At 40.4% G+C, this 16,871-nt stretch overlaps 1 protein-coding gene across 3 annotated transcripts in view; it reads left to right on the top strand.

The window, feature by feature from the left end:
• cpq.L (carboxypeptidase Q L homeolog) overlaps nucleotides 1-2,504 on the top strand; it is a 253,118-nt gene extending 250,614 nt beyond the window's left edge. For all 3 annotated transcript variants that reach the window (XM_018266440.2, XM_041565425.1, NM_001092082.1), the window contains 1 exon segment: nucleotides 2,063-2,504. In XM_018266440.2, the coding sequence (XP_018121929.1) occupies nucleotides 2,063-2,223 (161 nt within the window). In that variant the 3' untranslated portion in view covers nucleotides 2,224-2,504.
• Nucleotides 2,505-16,871: the final 14,367 nt, after the last annotated feature.

The following is a 16,871-nucleotide window of genomic DNA, read 5'->3' as shown; positions in this document are numbered from 1 at the left end:
ACATTTAGGGGCTGATTTACTAAGGGTCGAATATCGAGGGTTAATTAACCCTCGATATTCGACAAGGAATTAAAATCCTTCGACTTCGAATATCGAAGTAGAAGGATTTAGCGCAAATACTGCGATCGTACGATCGAAGGATTATTCCTTCGATCGAACGATTAAATCCTTCGAATCGAACGATTCGAAGGATTTTAATCCAGCGATCGAAGGAATATCCTTCGATCAAAAAAATTTAGGAAAGCCTATGGGGACCTTCCCCATAGGCTAACATTGACTTCGGTAGCTTTTAGCTGCAGAACTAGGGGGTCAAAGTTTTTTTTAAAGAGACAGTACTTCGACTATCGAATGGTCGAATAGTCGAACGATTTTTACTTCGAATCCTTCGATTCGAAGTCGTAGTCGATGGTCGAAGTAGCCCAAAAAATACTTCGAAATTCGAAGTTTTTTTACTTCGAATCCTTCACTCGAATTTAGTGAATCGGCCCCCTATAGTTATTGCTACTTTTTATTACTTATCTTTCTATTCAGGTCTCTCCTATTCATATTCCAGTCTCTTATTCACATCAATGCATGGTCGCTAGGTCAATTTGGACCTTAGCAACCAGATTGCTGAAACTACAAACTAAAGACCTGCTGAATAAAAAGCTAAATAACTCAAAAAACACAAAAAATAAAAAATGTAATTAACCAAAGAGCAAAAAAGAGTGAAAACCACAATGTGTGTAGACTTTTGCTCTGCTGTGCCTGTGTGTGTCTGTGTAGCTCCTCTTTGGGAAATGCAGTCTTTCTGGTACAGGTTTGGGATCCAATATCCGGAAACCTGTTGTCCAGAAAGCTCCGAATTATGGGATGGTCATCTCCCGTAGAATCCATTTTAATCAAATAATTAACATTTTTAAAAATGATTTTCTTTTTCTCTGTAATAATAAAACAGTAACTTGTACTTAGATGTAATTAATCCTTATTGGAAGCAAAACAATCCTATTGGGTTTAATTAATGTTCAATTCATTTTTTAGTAGACTTACGGTATGGAGATCCAATATATGGAAAGACTCCTTATCCAGAAAAAATCCAGGCCCCGAGTATTCTGTGTAACAGGTTCCATACCTGTATTTTATATGGTTGCTACAAATCCAGGATCTAGTTGAGGATCAAGCCCAAACCAGCACCTTTTTAAGTAGGGATGAACCGAATCCACTATTTTGGATTCAGCCAAACCCCTGAATCCTTTGTGAAAGATTCGGCCGAATACCGAACCGAATCCGAGCCCTAATTTGCATATGCAAATTAGGGGTTGGAAGGGGAAAAAAAATGTATTTCCTTGTTTTGTGACAAAAAGTCATGCGATTTACCTCCCCACCCCTAATTTGCATATGCTAATTAGGATTTGGATTTTAGGGCCAGGCAGAAGGATTCGGCCTTATCCGAATCCTGCTAAAAAAGGCCGAATCCTGGCCAAATCCCGAACCGAATCCTGGATTCGGTGCATCCCTATTTTTATGTGTTTAGTTGAGCCAAAAACAAGCCCTAAACATCAAGGTGACAATTTCTCGTTCACAATTCATTGTTCGGACTTGGTTTGGGACGGATTCGCTATTCTGGCAAATCTACAAATGATTTGGTTCATCAAATTGGATTTGGTTCATCCCAACAATATATAATAATTATTTGTGATCAATAGTACCCAAAGAAATATTGGGGTGCACATATACCTTCTGTCTTCAATCCATCTATAAGTTGCCTGGTAAGAGCCAACATAATTGAGTGTTTTAACCACGGTGAATCTAATCTCAGAGCGACCACAATTCCTATACAAACAATTATTAAAAAAGTTTCCTTCCATGTGATGTAGCTGAGGAGTAGAGATGTTGTGGAGATGTTATTCCTGTGCTACTTCCAATGGGAATATGTTGGTGGAATAAATGCAGCAAGTAGGGTACCTGAAGAAGAAGAGAGATCAGAGCCATTCCTGTAATTCCCTAGAGCACATGTGAGAAGTTTGAGAAACCCTGATCTAGACAGAAGAACTTGATGTGATTTCCTTTGTCTCCATCCCAGGTGCCAGTCTCTTTGATGACATTAGCAAATATTTCTGGTTCCATCATTCTCAAGGAGACACAATGACTGTCCAGGATCCGGTCTGGATGAACCTCTGCGCTGCCGTTTGGACTGTTGTCTCCTACGTCATTGCTGACATGGAAGAAATGTTGCCAAGGTAATGAAAACCAAGAAAAAACGATCGATCTTTCACTGTGAAATGTGGAACCACATAACCATTTAATTGAAGGCAACAAAGGGAATTCTAAGCATCCCCCCCCCACCCATTTTTGTTTTCAAATTTGATTATTTCCATTTCCATTTCTCCAGCTGGAAAATCACTCATCGTTCTCTTCTTTCATTTGCTTTATTGTTGCGCGTTATTCTGTTATTAAATTTGCTTTAAAGCTTTGTCTTTCTGCAGATCCATTTCTGTTTGGAATAAAGATAATGTTACATTGCCGACTGCATTGTATTTTATTGTGATTGCGTTCTATTGCTTAGCCTCAAATGCCTTGCACACTTTGTCAGCAGATTCGATTTTAATGTGCAGGGTTTTCTTTGTATTCAGAAAGTATTTTGTAATTATCGCTTAATTGGTGAGAATTCACTACAGGGCGACCGTTTCGCCACTGTCCACGCCAGGTGCAAATTCGTTACCACTTCACGAATTTATTAAAATGCGAAATTGCGTCTCAGCAGTCGAATGCTGGCAAATTTTCGCTAGTGCTACATCAGCTGGGCGAGGATTTCATAGCGAATTTTTGCTAGCGTTCATTTCTACCTAGCGAAACTCTTGCGCTTAGGTTAATTTGTATAGGGCGGGTACCTAAAAGTCATATGGACGTCTTTATTAGTAATGTCGGTGGCCACTTTTTCAAACAAATATCCCATGAGCCATAATAAAGACAGAAGAGATCCTCTAATGCCCTAGACATGAGCCCACCCTTAAACAAATGGGGCATGCCCCTCAAATTCGTTTTAAATTCTTCACAAATAAATCTTTAATAGCTTAGACTTTGCAGGCAATCCGGCTTTAAAAAAAAGAAAAGTCGCCAGCATATTTTACAACTTTTAAATTTGAATTTCCGGCATACAGGATATGATGTCACTGACATAAGATTGAGGAAGATTGGCGAAGGAAACTCTGGCAAAATGTTAAGTAAAATTCGTGAATTTGCAGAGTAACAACCGTTTGCCAGATCGAAAAGTCGCCTGGAAATAGGGTGCGAACGAATGCTAGCCACTGTCTCGTTTATAGGCAAATTGTCCTCTTACGCCTGTTAGTAAATTGCGGATGACATTTCTGTCGAATTGACGCTAGCGATGGCCACTTCGTCTTTTAGTGAATCTGCCCCAATGTTCCTTGTGGTTTGCAGAGAATAAGAGTTCACTTTTGATATTTCCTTTTCTTGTATGTTGTACTCAAACTGTACCCAGTTCATTTTTTTATGACTTGCGGTCTGCAGAGACTGTATAAAAGTTGTGTAGTGTAGAGTGTAGTAGAATCAGAAATTTTTAAATTCATTTTAGTAATATTGTACGTTAGTTGGAATAAAAAAACAGGCCCATCAAGTGTGGGCTTTCCAAACACTCTACAAAGGGATTCAGAGCAGTCAGAAGTACCAGCAACACTTTGACCTGGAAGCTGGTGTTTTATAAATGGAAATTCTCCCTTGCACCCTACCTGCAACTCCCATAATTCTTATACTCATCAGCTGTATATCTTGCGGCCCTCAGCACCATACGAGAGTTCTGAGTGTAGTAAGCTTGGACTTTGCAAACACTCGACAAAGTGATTCAGAGCAGTCAGAAGCACCATGAACCCTTTGACCTGAGGTCAGGGCCTGGCAGCTATGAAGGTTGTAGTCAGGACATAGGAGGGAGCTGATATGCAGATTAGCAGGCAAAAGTCCAGTTCCCGGTACACAAGGAGTTAACGCGGTTCAAGTGTCAAGGATAGGCAGCAATCTGTGTAGTCAAGAGGTCAGAATCCAAGAATCAGTCAGTAGAGTATTTTAGCTCACCCAGGAACACTCAGGAGTAGAACCTATATTCAACATTGAACTTGGGACTCTGGCGTTCTTTTATTTTATACTTGGTGCTAAAATTGGAAGATATTGGAAGCAGTGGCAAAGAGTAGAGGCGCGCCATCAGACATTCCTCACACCTGGTCGCTGGTGTTCTAGTTATGGAAACTCTGCCTTGTACCCAACCTGCAAATCCTGATGTTGTGGCTTGGAGTCTCAATGACCTGCTTTCATTAGTCAATTTGTTACAAAACTGTTCTTCACATTGTAGAATGGGCCCCAGCTGTGAAAAGTTATTTTTTCTAAATTGTTAGTCTTCCTGTTAGCTTTTGTATTGTTTGCACCGATCTGGGGCTTGGAGGTGACGTCGCTGAGTGTTTGCATCTAGAACCAGGGCATGACCACTAGGTGTTTTGGGATCTCTTATGGGATTCTCAATGTTACAGACAAGGGAAATTTGTGCTCACCACTATTTTTTAAAAAAAACATTAGGCGGGGGTGCAATGAGGCTGTGACCACAAAATGCATATAGTCAAACTTTTTGTGGTCACAGCCTCATTGCACCCCGGCCTAATGGTTTTAAAAAATAGTGGTGAGCACAACTTTCCCTTGTTTGTTATAGTTATACAGGAGCAGTGACCAGCTCCATGTTGTAGCTCCCACACTTCCCAGCTATAGTCAGGTGATCCCACTGGTGTCTAATAAAAGGGCAGCCAAGTTTGGGAGTTTTACTTTGAAAGCAGCAAGTAAGTTGCAGGTAAAACTTAGTCCCTTTGTAAAATGTATAATGAAGCAATAGAATTCTTAATGAATCAGATGAAAATTGAGCATAGGACTGGCCAGATATGGGATGACTGTGACGTAGTTGGCCAGATTAAATATATTGCAATATATGGACAAACAATCCCTGTGTTGTTTAAAGGGTAAGGCATTTTTCAGTAGCAGTATGCACAAAATGTCTCTGTCTTAAATATATTGATAATGGGTTGAGTGCAGAGGACTCTTGTATTCTCAATGTTACGTCAGCATGAATGTCTGGGGCAAATTTCAACCTTAAATCAATTGATGATTCTATTGGACGTCTTCCTTGTTAACCCCCTGGTGCATTGGACTTTCCCCTGCCTTGCCACTAAGCCTGCTTGCCTAAGCTTCATGGGAATAGTAACTGCGTGTTTAACTTAATCTGCAGAGGATAACCTGTTATTGTTTTGCTTTTCCTTCATTTTCTTGTCTGGAGACATAATTCTAACACTATTGTTCATTAGACCAGAGACTGCAAACTGTTCCGCTGCTGCTGAATTCCACGTCAACAATGTCCACCAAAGTCAATGTAGGTTCTTATACCTGAGGAATGAGCCTATGACGCTTGAAAAATGATTTCACATCAACATTTTCTAGGCTGAGTATATGGCACAGGGGACTCTCCAGCTGTTGCTAAACTCCAGCTCCCACAATCCCTTCCAGGTGTGAGAAATTCAGGATATGGTGACATCTTCTTCCTGTCATTCATCTTAAAGATCTACAGACATCCGCAACCCTCTCTAACCACTGGCTACTCCTTGGAGAAATGAAGAGCACGTTTTTTTAATGAGTCTGGCTCCTTCTCTGGCACAACTTTCTTTAATCATCTCCAAATACCTGTCAGTTGATGTGAGGACATTGACATTGCGGTGAAGGCAACAGCCGAGAGGCGTCACACTGTCACTGCGTTCATCCTCTACATTCCTGTATTTTCTGGCAAACTCCTATCATATATCAGCATTAGATTACATACACATGTCCTGTCTCTTGATAATCAAGACTAATGTTTTATTAATCAAATCACAGTTTCCTGTACGTACATCACATCCCGAGCTTAAGGAACCCAAGACAATGGGAAGTCTATGTTCATAAACTGTTTGAGTGTTTCAGACATGATCAAAATGAAACAACAGGGTTTTCTTTTTTATTTCAGCAACATATTTGGAAAAGCAAGAAAAATATTACACAAGTAGGCCAGGGTAAGAATTCTGGGAGTTGTTTTAAAGCAACACGTTAGACACCCTGCCTGGTCTACATCCATAGGCCTTGTATTTGCTGGCCAGTTCTGCTCCTGGTTGAGCCACAGGAGACTTTATAGGTTTGGGCCTGCAATTACTATTAATAGGGGTCATTTACTACCGCAAGCACAGTTGCACTTGCCAGGATCAATTGCATGAAATATTCCATTTATTAAATGTACTTGTGTCAACATACTCTATTCTCACTCCTGTATATTTCTGTCTCATTTAAACTTTTTGCACAGTTTGGCCTATTGATGCAGAGGAACACTGGAGGTACCACCACCACCAAACCCGCTGGTAGCACCAGAATACCCACAACAACCTGTCAATCAACACAGAGCACTTACACCAATAGAATAGGGAACACACATCACTCGCTCAACTAATGACACCAACCAAACGTATACAATTCTCAGCACAATTGCGCCTGATTCACATCGAAATGCAATCGCAACTGCACCAATATTGACACATTGGGGCAAATTCACTAACATTCGCCGCGATTCGCCGCACTTCACCAGGCGTAGTTTCGCCAGCGCTCCGCAAATTCACTAAAATCCGAAGTTGCGCTCAGGGGTAGCGTACGGCTGCGAAGTTGCGCTAGCGTTGATTTGCTAAGTAAAGCGAAGTTACGCTAGCGAAGGCTAATTTGCATACGGCGCAAAATTCAAATTTCAATGGAGGAATACGTATCTGCACTACAAATGCCTAGAAAACCTTCAAATCAGCAAATAAAATTTTTATTTTGCCCTACACTTGTGCCCACTGTCTAGGTAAGTTGCCATGAGTCAGAAATGTAGGGGGGAAGGAGGGGAGCCCCAAAAAATTTTTTCGATCTTTTTCAGCCTATCACCCATAATGTAGAAAACACGCCAGCGTTTTTTGGGACTTAGAAAAAATTTTGACTTTTTTTGAAACAATCCCTATCTACTCTATTGCGCTTCGCCAGGTCTGAGGTGGCGAAGGAAGTCTAGCGTAAAAGGTAGCGTTCAGTACACTGCGCAAGTTACGTGAATTTGCGTAGTTACGTGAATTTGCGTAGTTACGTCGCTAGCGAAAATTCGCCAGGCGTAAGGGTGCGAAGTAACACTAGTGAAACTACGCCAGCGTTCGTTAGTGAATTTGCGCAGTAACGAAAATGCCAAAACGCTAGCGAATTAACGCTAGCGTTCGGCGCTTAGTGAATTTGTCTCATTGTTTTGGTGCATCTCCCCCCTGAATCTCATTCGAATCTTGGGGGGAAATTGCATTTGTAAAATTGTCTGTAAAATAAACAAGGCCATTGCGTTCAAAACTGCGCCCACTGCATTTGAGGCCATTAAAAGTTCTTTCCTCTTTGACTCTTTTAATACCTGCTGACACTTTGGGGCAGATTTACTAAAGGGCGAAGTGACTAATGCTGACGACGATTCGCCAGCGTTACAGCTTTTAGGCACTTTGCTGATTTACTAATGGGCAGAGGCGTAACTTCACTAGCGGGAGAGACAGAGGCTAGTGTTCATGCGCACTCTATCGCCAGGCGAATTTTCACTCTAGCGAATGGACGTTACTCCGCAAATTCACTAAGATGCAGATTTTACTGAACGTTACCTCTTTCGCCAGACTTGCCTTCTCCAGCTCAGACCTGGAGTGCATAGATCTTCCTCAATCTTCTGTTACTTATATCATATTTATAGTAGAAAAAGTTTCTAAGTCACAAAAAATGCTGGCGTCTTTTCCTTTATTTCAGAGTGATAGCCTGCAAAAGTACTTAAATTTTTTTTCCGGTAACTGGGTTCCCCCCTACATTTTCTAACATATGGAACATAAACTATACACTGGGCTCATGTGTAGGACATTATAACAACTCTATTTTATTTTATTAAGGTTCCCTGGACTTGTGTAATGTAATGTATTTGCTGCAACATATACGTCCATTCAACTTTAAATTTCCTGCCGTATGCAAATTAGCCTGAGCGAAGACCTCTAACGAAGTTGCGCTAGGCAGAATTGAACTCTATCGCATCTTTGTTTTGATTACCAAAGCGTTCAGCGTTCGGTGCCCTGGACTCGACTTCGCACTTTATTAAATATGCGTTGTCAGAGCGAAGTTTCACCTGGCGAAGAGTAGCGATGGGTGCGAAGCCGTCGCTGGCGAATTTTCGCACCTTAGTAAATTTGTCCGTTTGGGTCCGAATACAAGCAATTCCCCAATCAAGGGGCTTTAACCAGCCAGATCTACACCTGCGTGGAGTCCCGGCACTTCTTTATAACCAATAATTCCATTGGCTACCAAGATCCTTTCTGCTCTATGTGTTAATATAAAGCTTTTGTTTCAGCTATACTGATAAGAATGTCTAAGAGTTACTGATTCTCGTAGTTCTCATGTGAGTACAAAAAAATGCAAATGAATGTCTGGTGGCAGAACTATCATGATGATGACATCTAAAACTAACTGGCAAAATAAATGAACTTGGAAGATGTTGCTATGGGCTTTTATACAGTGGCTGACATTAATTGATAGTTGCATAATATCCAGTCCTGTGCTAAGATTTCCATTTTCCAAGTATCTCTCATTTATTTTCACGCTGGCTTGTTTGCCTCCGGTGATAAAAATCTCATTTTATTAGGTTCATTAATTTTTATGCATAATATCTATAAAAAGCAAGTAAATGCACGCAGTACTTAAACATCACTGAGAAACGTACATTGAAATGTCCTCCAACTATATTTTGTTGTTGTTTGCCTTGGAAGAAGAAAATAATAAATAAATTCCTTCCAATACTTTGCACGAGCTTCAACTTAGGGAGGGTAAATGGATAATTTACTTTTAATAGTTTTACAATTTAGGGGGAATTGCGAACCATGTGCCCTATTCTTGAATGTACAGTGTGTTGCTTGTAGCTCTACCAACACCCTGATCTTCTAAGGAACGATTTGGAAACACAGAGGTCCACTGATATAGAACGAATGATTAGTGGCAACGTTTACATCTCCTCGTTCCCTAGATCTTTGTATTTTGAAGCTTGAGAATAGTTTCAAGATTGTGCCGCTAAAGATTGGATTGTGATCTAATGAGCAGCGAAAATGAGTCATCCCTGACTCACACTGTTCTCCACACATGGATGAATATATTCATAGTATGTGCCACATTAATCTTTCTGATATGATGTCAAAAAAGAGTTCTGTGCTGATAGGAGTAGAATGTTCCAAGATGAAAATTCACAGAAGTGGTCGATAGTAATGGTAAGATTACACCAAAACCATCGTTTATTGTATCCTGTAGCCACGAGGGATCTCGGAAAAGTATCCGTGACATTATTAAAACATGAATTGATTGGGTTTCTTAGTTGATGTTACATGGCTCCATTAATATTACTGATATCTAGGCCAATTTAATGATGTGTTTAATGGTTCTGCATTGTGTTGTGCTCATTCAGTTGCATACAGTATCTGCCTGTGCTAATGCTACTTTCCATCTGAATCTGCAAGTGGTGTCAGTATGGAACAGACTCTAGTATACACTTAAAGGGGAAGGAAACCTAGTTGGCGCAAAAACCCTCCCCCCCTCCCGTGTGTTGCCCACCCTCCCTCCTCCCCCTTGGCCTACCCGCCCGGCTGGGCAAATGCCCCTAACTTGTTACTTACCCTTCTGCGCAGGTCCAGTCCAGGGAGTTCACAGACAACATCTTCTTCCACGCGATCTTCTTCCTGCTTTGAACGGCGTTTTGGCGCATGCGCAGTAGGAGCATTTCGCCGGTACAGATCTACTGCGCATGCGCCAAAAGTCACGAAGTACATGCGCCGGTCAAAGCAGGAAGAAGATCGCGTGGAAAAAAATGTCGTCTGTGAACTCCCTGGACTGGACCTGCGCAGAAGGGTAAGTAACAAGTTAGGGGCATTAGCCCAGCGGGATGGGTAGGCCAGGGGGGAGGAGGGAGGGTGGACAACACACAGGAGGGGGGGAGGGTTTTTGCGCCACCTAGGTTTCCATCTTTATTTAATGATTCTTAACAGCCTGTTTTAGTTGCAGACATATATAGGAAATATCACCTGGGGAACAAATACTGTAAGTAGCTTTGTGCCTTCACCATAGTAATTTTGTTGCAGGAATTTCAAGCACTACATGTTATAGTCCTGCAGCGGGTCGGGTACCCGTGGGTTACCCGCAAAAACCTGAGCTACTCTGCGAGTTGCTGGTAGAAGTTTCGGGAGAGGGTATAGAAGCGGGTCGGCAGTTCTCTGGACACTTCGCCCTTTAATAAATCTGCCCCATTGGCTTCTCAACTACCAAGATGCAGTGTCAACTATAGAGTGGAAAGGATTTTATCTCCTTCCTATACTGTACATACAGTATGGGGCAGATTTACATAGGGTCGAATATCGAATATGTAAATCCTTCGAATCGATTCGAAGGATTTTAATCCATCGATCGAAGGATTTTCCTTCGATCACAAAATTGTTAGGAAGCCTATGGGGACCTTCCCCATAGGTTAACATTGGCCTCGGTAGGTTTTAGGTGGCGAACTAGGGGGTCGAAGTATTTTTTAAAGAGACAGTACTTCAACTATCGAACAGTCGAATAGTAAAACGATTTTTAGTTCGATTCAAAGTCGTAGTCGAAGGTCGAAGTAGCCTATTCGATGGTCGAAGTAGCCATATTCGACCATTCGAAATTCGAAGTATTTTTTCTTCTATTCCTTCACTCGAGCTAAGTAAATGGGCCCCTATGTGTATTACTGTTACTATTATTTAACATCTATGTGTATGGATACCTACTGTACACTGATAATTACTGGATAAATCGCATTGCCAGAAGCTCCATACACAGCCTTTAGCTTTGACCTTAACTCGGATTTAGAAAAGCAGGCACTGTATTTACAAGGACCATAATCTAAGACATATAAATATTTTGGGCAATAATAGAAGGGTTATATTTAGTAAGGATGCCCTGAAGTTTATCGGAAATAACTCACAGATGCAATTCATATTTGGAAATAAAACATTGCTGCTGTTATTAGATCATCACTGTTGTATTAACAACAACAAAAAAACACCAAGAAAAAAATGACCCAATTTTCGTGGAAAATCGTTGAGCGAAGAGAACAAACATGAAGCAAGATGAGGAAAGTGTGAAATGAGTAATGAATAGTAACTGACCAAAGTGAATATTATATGTGCTCCTCTGTGCCAAAATGCTCTAGTTTTCGTGGCCTTCACTTTTTATTCTGCATAATGAGATTTAATTATTTTGTCCGTGGGAAAAAAACTTCTGATGGATATGGAAGCAACAAAACCGATCAAGCCCAGCAACACTGCAAAAGCAAAGAAATATCTTAATCTAACAGGAATCTTAAAACAGGTCCGAATGGGAGAATCTAGGACTTGAGACTGTGTCACAATACCTGGCGATCCAGTTGGGACGTGCGCAATCTTCTTGTGCCAACGCCAGATGCGCTCTGTCTTTTACTCGCAGAGTAATGATGTCAAGGCAGAAAATACAAATATTTAAAGGCGCCATAACCTATTTTCAGTTGTCCAATGTAGGTTTGCTTATCCGTGGGTGCATTCCCTTGCTGTTCAAGTGTTCCTAACCTCTGCCTGTTCATTGACCCTTGCTGACTTAGTGCCTGAAATTACTTCTGCTTATTTTATTCACCACGGTTATTGACCTGAATTTTTACCTTACAATCAGTAAGGCTTTGACCTTGGCCTGCCCTCTGACTCTGCTCTATCTCTGTTACTCCTGAGACATAGTGAGACCCTTGTTTTCCCAGAACTCTTGTCTTGATATTCTCACAATAAAGGTGGCCATACACAGGGAAATGAGCTTGTTTGGTGATGATGCCAAATAAGTGGATTTCTCCCCGATATGCCCACATTGAGGTGGGCGATATCGGGTTGATCCAATTGTGGGTCCTAGGGCCCAACGATCAGAATGGAGGCAATACAGGCGGTGGGATCGTGGGACCAAATCAATGAACAGGATTTTTTACCCTGCCCAACTTTTGGACAGATATTGATCAGGGAAGCCCATCGGAGGGCCCCACACATGGGCCAATAAGCTGCCGACTCTGTCTGTCGGCAGCTTTTATCGGCCTGTGTATGGGGGGCTTTGGACCTTGTGGCATCTGAGTAGCAGAGGGCTCCTCCCAAAGTCGACTGATATAGGCAGAAGAGTGAGCTCTGACCAGAATCTTGACATTTGTTATGGGTTTTGGAAGATCCTGCATGACAACCACATAATGTCGAACAAGAGATTGTATTCACAGTATCCCATATTAAAAAGTCTGGACACCCTTAGCAACGCCCAAAAGTATTTGCTGATAACTGATAACAGCAAGGCACATTATATAGTACTTTGGAGTGTTTTAAATGCTGTTTTAACACAATCTACCCAAAGATTGCAATTAAATGTTACAAGAGTGCTTGTCAGGTGATAGGAACCTCGAAAATCATTTGTCTACTATGAACTGATAAGTGTCCAAAGAATCCCCTAATAGAATTGATTGTGGGAAAGTCCTATGATGGGTTTCAAGGACAATATTGACTGAAGCACCAGCCAAGAGAGCTTGTGAGAAGATTTATGATCAAGGTTATGGAGAACTATTTTGGATGCTTTTTGGCCACATTTTCAGCCCACTAAAAATATGGTGCTTAAAGCTTCTGGTGTACCCCGTGTGCCATTCAAAACAAAGAATAAGGCAATGAAAGATTGAAGTTCCTCTTGCTAGCTAGATATTGTATTATTGTTATTAAGCAGTTGCCACAGCGCTGCCTATTAAAGTATCATGGCGGGTGGTATTATCTCAGCTTTTATTTTTTGGAATAAGAATTTTCATTGAATGATTAGTGACTTGGGGGGTTATTTATCAAAGGTCAAATTTGAGAGCTTCAAATGAACTCACAACTCAAATAGTTTCTAAGAAAAAGAAAGTGGGGGTGAAAAACTCGAATACTCAAACTGATTAAGTTTTCAGGCAAAATCCATTGAAAAAAACACGAATATCATGAAGGCTATTAACATTTTTTAAATGGTTCAAGGGACCTCTGCCATTGACTTCTACATGACCTCGGCAGGTTTTAGATGGTGTATTTTCAGATTCAAGCTACTTCCAGCTTCAGGGTATAATAAATCTTGAAAAATGTGATTTTTTTTTTTTTTAAAAAACCCCGAAAAATTCAAGGTTTCTTTTAACCCAAAAATTTTGAATTTTGACTGAAAAATAACCTTGAAAACTTGAATTTTTCGATTTCAATACAATTCTACCTTTAATAAATCTGCCCCTTAATGTACAGAAGCTAAACCTAGAGGAAATGTCATATTTTGGATGTCAGACTGGGAACAAACAGAATAGATAGGAAAAAGAACCAAAAATTAAGGACCAATCGCAGCTTTTCTTAGAATATCACAGTTTACGCCAAACTGTTTATTTCATGGAAAACCGGCAAATGAATTACCAACCACACAAATTGGAAATCGTCTTTATAATTGATAATCCCATTATAATTAGTTACTGTGATTAAATATAATATGATATAATGGTGATTCTGATCTGCAAAATTGGTATAGTCCTTATTAAAAGATTTAATTGGCCACTTTTTAATTTAGCACCTCTCCAATAATTGCTGATTTTTTTTTTAAATCCCACATTTTCCTGCCCTTATCTTCTTCAGTCTGAAAGTAGGCAATTTCTATGTACGATATCCTCAGAACTGAATCAAGAAATCTTATTTCCTTTCTCAGGCAGGATAACAATCTAATGTATAATACACAAGGAATGTAGCCTAAAGCCAAAAATAGGTTTAACTAGATATAAATAGCAAGCTGTAATATAAAACAGATGCACTTGGTTAGATGCCCCAAAGGGTTGCATATTAACCCAATAAAAGTTTCCAGGAACGTACAAATGTATTATTACTCATTAGGGCTATTTATTGCCGCAAAACTGTATCAAGTACACTGAGAAAAGAACATTGCTCTGGAACAACAACATTCAGTTATTGAATTCTAACTGCATAAAACATTGGCAAAAACATCTGCAGGCAATGTAAATAATTGTTCATAGCCAGGTAAAACTGTTATAGGATCAAGTACAAACCAGACCAATACCCAGTGCCTAAACCGTAGAGCAGACTAGACACAGAAGCTCAATTTATATATATATATATTAACTCTGCATCCTGAACACTGACATTTTATCTGGGTTTAGGTTCCTCTTTGCAGTCCAAGATATGGCCGAGACCTTCTTAGCCAGCCACAGTTATGTGAAAGCATGGTCATACCATTGCCCTTCTATAGTTCCAAAAAAGCCCAAGACAGAAAATAGGTGTTAATGAAATCACCCTAGCTAGCCCTTAGTTTATGCTCCCATTTCAATGCCCAGTGTCCCACAGCAGACTAATGATAAGTGGTTATACTCAGTGATCACCACTCAACAGATAACATGTTTTAGAAACCCAGTCAACAAATACTTGATTGGGTTCTATTGATTCAATTTAGCACCTACTGTAGTAAACCGGCCTGAAAAAAATTTTTTTTTCTTCTCAACAAAATCATAAGTCCTTTCTATAGAAACAATAAAGGCTGCCAGATACAAAACTTCCTAACACAGGGGTCCCCAACCTTTTTTACCCGTGAGTCACATTCGAATGTAAAGAGAGTTGGGACCAACACAGGCATGATAAATGTTCCCGGGGTGCCAAATAAGTGATTGACTGTGGGTAGCCCCTACATGGACTGGTAGCCTACAGGAGGTTCTGTCTGGCAGCTGGTTTTTATTCAACCAAAACTTGTCTCCAAGCCTGGAATTAAAAAATAATCAGCTGCTTTGAGGCCACTGGGAGCAACATCTTTGGGTTTGGTGAGTAACATGTTGCTTGTGAGCCACTGGTTGGGGATCCCTGTCCTAATATAACAATTTTCTTTACGTGTAAGATGCTGTTTACATTTAATGATGGAAAGTAATAATAGAATGAAGAAAATATACCCATTTATATGTGCAGATAAAAGTTAGTGTGAAACCAGACATGTAGTAATTTCCATTATCAAACAATAAACCACCAAAACAATATACTTATGGGTGGGTGATGCTACGGCCAATGATCGGATCATAACAATGGACTACAGGACTACGTCAACAAACCGAAGCGGTCCTCGTCAGACTTTATTTTTCAATCTGTCCAATTGATATCTGCTCAATTTTCTGACCAAATGTCGGCAGGGGAAACCTCCATGATGTCCGTTACATGACATTCTAAGGGGTTCCATAAGATCCTGCCAGTGTTCCCCTATTTTATGAACAAAGCTTTTCCTGCAAGATTCCACATCCATCCAGAAAGGCATTACATTACATGAGCCAGTTTAAACATTCATAAAGGTGATTGACGGGTCTGGTAGAGACTTTACAACTGTGAAACAATTTCTTGCAAATGAAGAAGAGATACTGCTGCTTTATGCACATAGTTCCTGTCTCATTTATTATTATCCTACATTGATATAGTGCCAGTGCATACGCAGAGCTTTATGGGGATTATACATCATCAGTCCTTGCTGATGTCCATTTAACCTGCCCGTATGTTTTTGGAGTGTGGGAGGAAACCCACAACATGTAAACGCCAGGATCCAAATACTGCGAGACTGAAGTGAGCCACCGTAATGCCCAGCAGTTCTGTCTGGAGACATTCAGTATTTACTTATTAGGGGCCCATACAGTATATTCTGGCATTAAAGCCAATAGGGAACATTCACTTACCTTGACATAGGGGCAAATTTACTAAAAGACAAATACTCATCACGGAAGGCCACACTTCACACCACAGACGTTAATTCGCAGCACATACGCTTATTCATCAAAATGCGAAGTTACGTCTTGGCCACAAAAAGCTGATGAAGTTTTGCCAGCGAAAAATCATCAGCACGAGCATTTCATAGCGAACTTTTGCTACAATTCATTTTTGTCTAGCGAAACTTTGTTAACACACTTACGCTTAGGTCAGTTTGAATAGGGCGGGTACATATTGGTCGTATATACGCCGTATTAGAGATTTTGGTGAAATTGCTTGAAGTGGCCACTTATTATCACAAATGTCCAAGGGTTAGAGATCCGCTAATGTCCTAGACATGAGCCCACCCTAAAACAAATGTGGCGTGCCACTCAAATGGTTAAACAAATGTATTAAAGGAGACATTGTGTAAAAAATAAAAACGTACCAGTGCATTATACTCATTTAGATATAGAAGAATTGTGCTTAAAAAAGTAGTGTTTCAGGCTGATTTATTGAATATTTCTGCAAAAACCCTAATAATCCCTCCCTTCTCTTCCACTTCCTGCTCCCTGAATTCCCAGGCTGTGAAGGGGAGCTGGTGTTACTCAGCTCACTGCACTGTAGGACAGGAACCAATCAGCAGCTAGCAGGACCTGATAGGGAACTGAAACCTGTCTGTGCTTGTGTGATTGCAGGGCTGTGATTGGCTGTCCCCCTCCTACTGTGCTTCTGGCAGGGACCGTTAGGACATGCCCACCCCTCGTTTGAAACACAGACAGGGACCAGTGAACATCTATAGGGAGCTCCAATAAAGGGGCTATTTTTAAAGATAATGTTAATTTTTAGCACCATGTAAAAGCAACACCATATATTACTTATAATTGCCTACAAAATTTGAGTTTTTTCATTTATCCTATATGTCTCCTTTAAAAATATATATTTAACAGTGACAACTTTTAAACATAATCCCACTTTCAAATATTAATGACTTTAAAATTGTATGACTTTTCG

Source organism: Xenopus laevis, chromosome 6L (genome assembly GCF_017654675.1).
Source record: "Xenopus laevis strain J_2021 chromosome 6L, Xenopus_laevis_v10.1, whole genome shotgun sequence".
In the NCBI taxonomy this organism is placed as follows: Eukaryota; Metazoa; Chordata; class Amphibia; order Anura; family Pipidae; genus Xenopus; species Xenopus laevis.
Note: the sequence above shows the minus strand (reverse complement) of the source record. Positions and strands in the feature narration are given on the sequence as shown.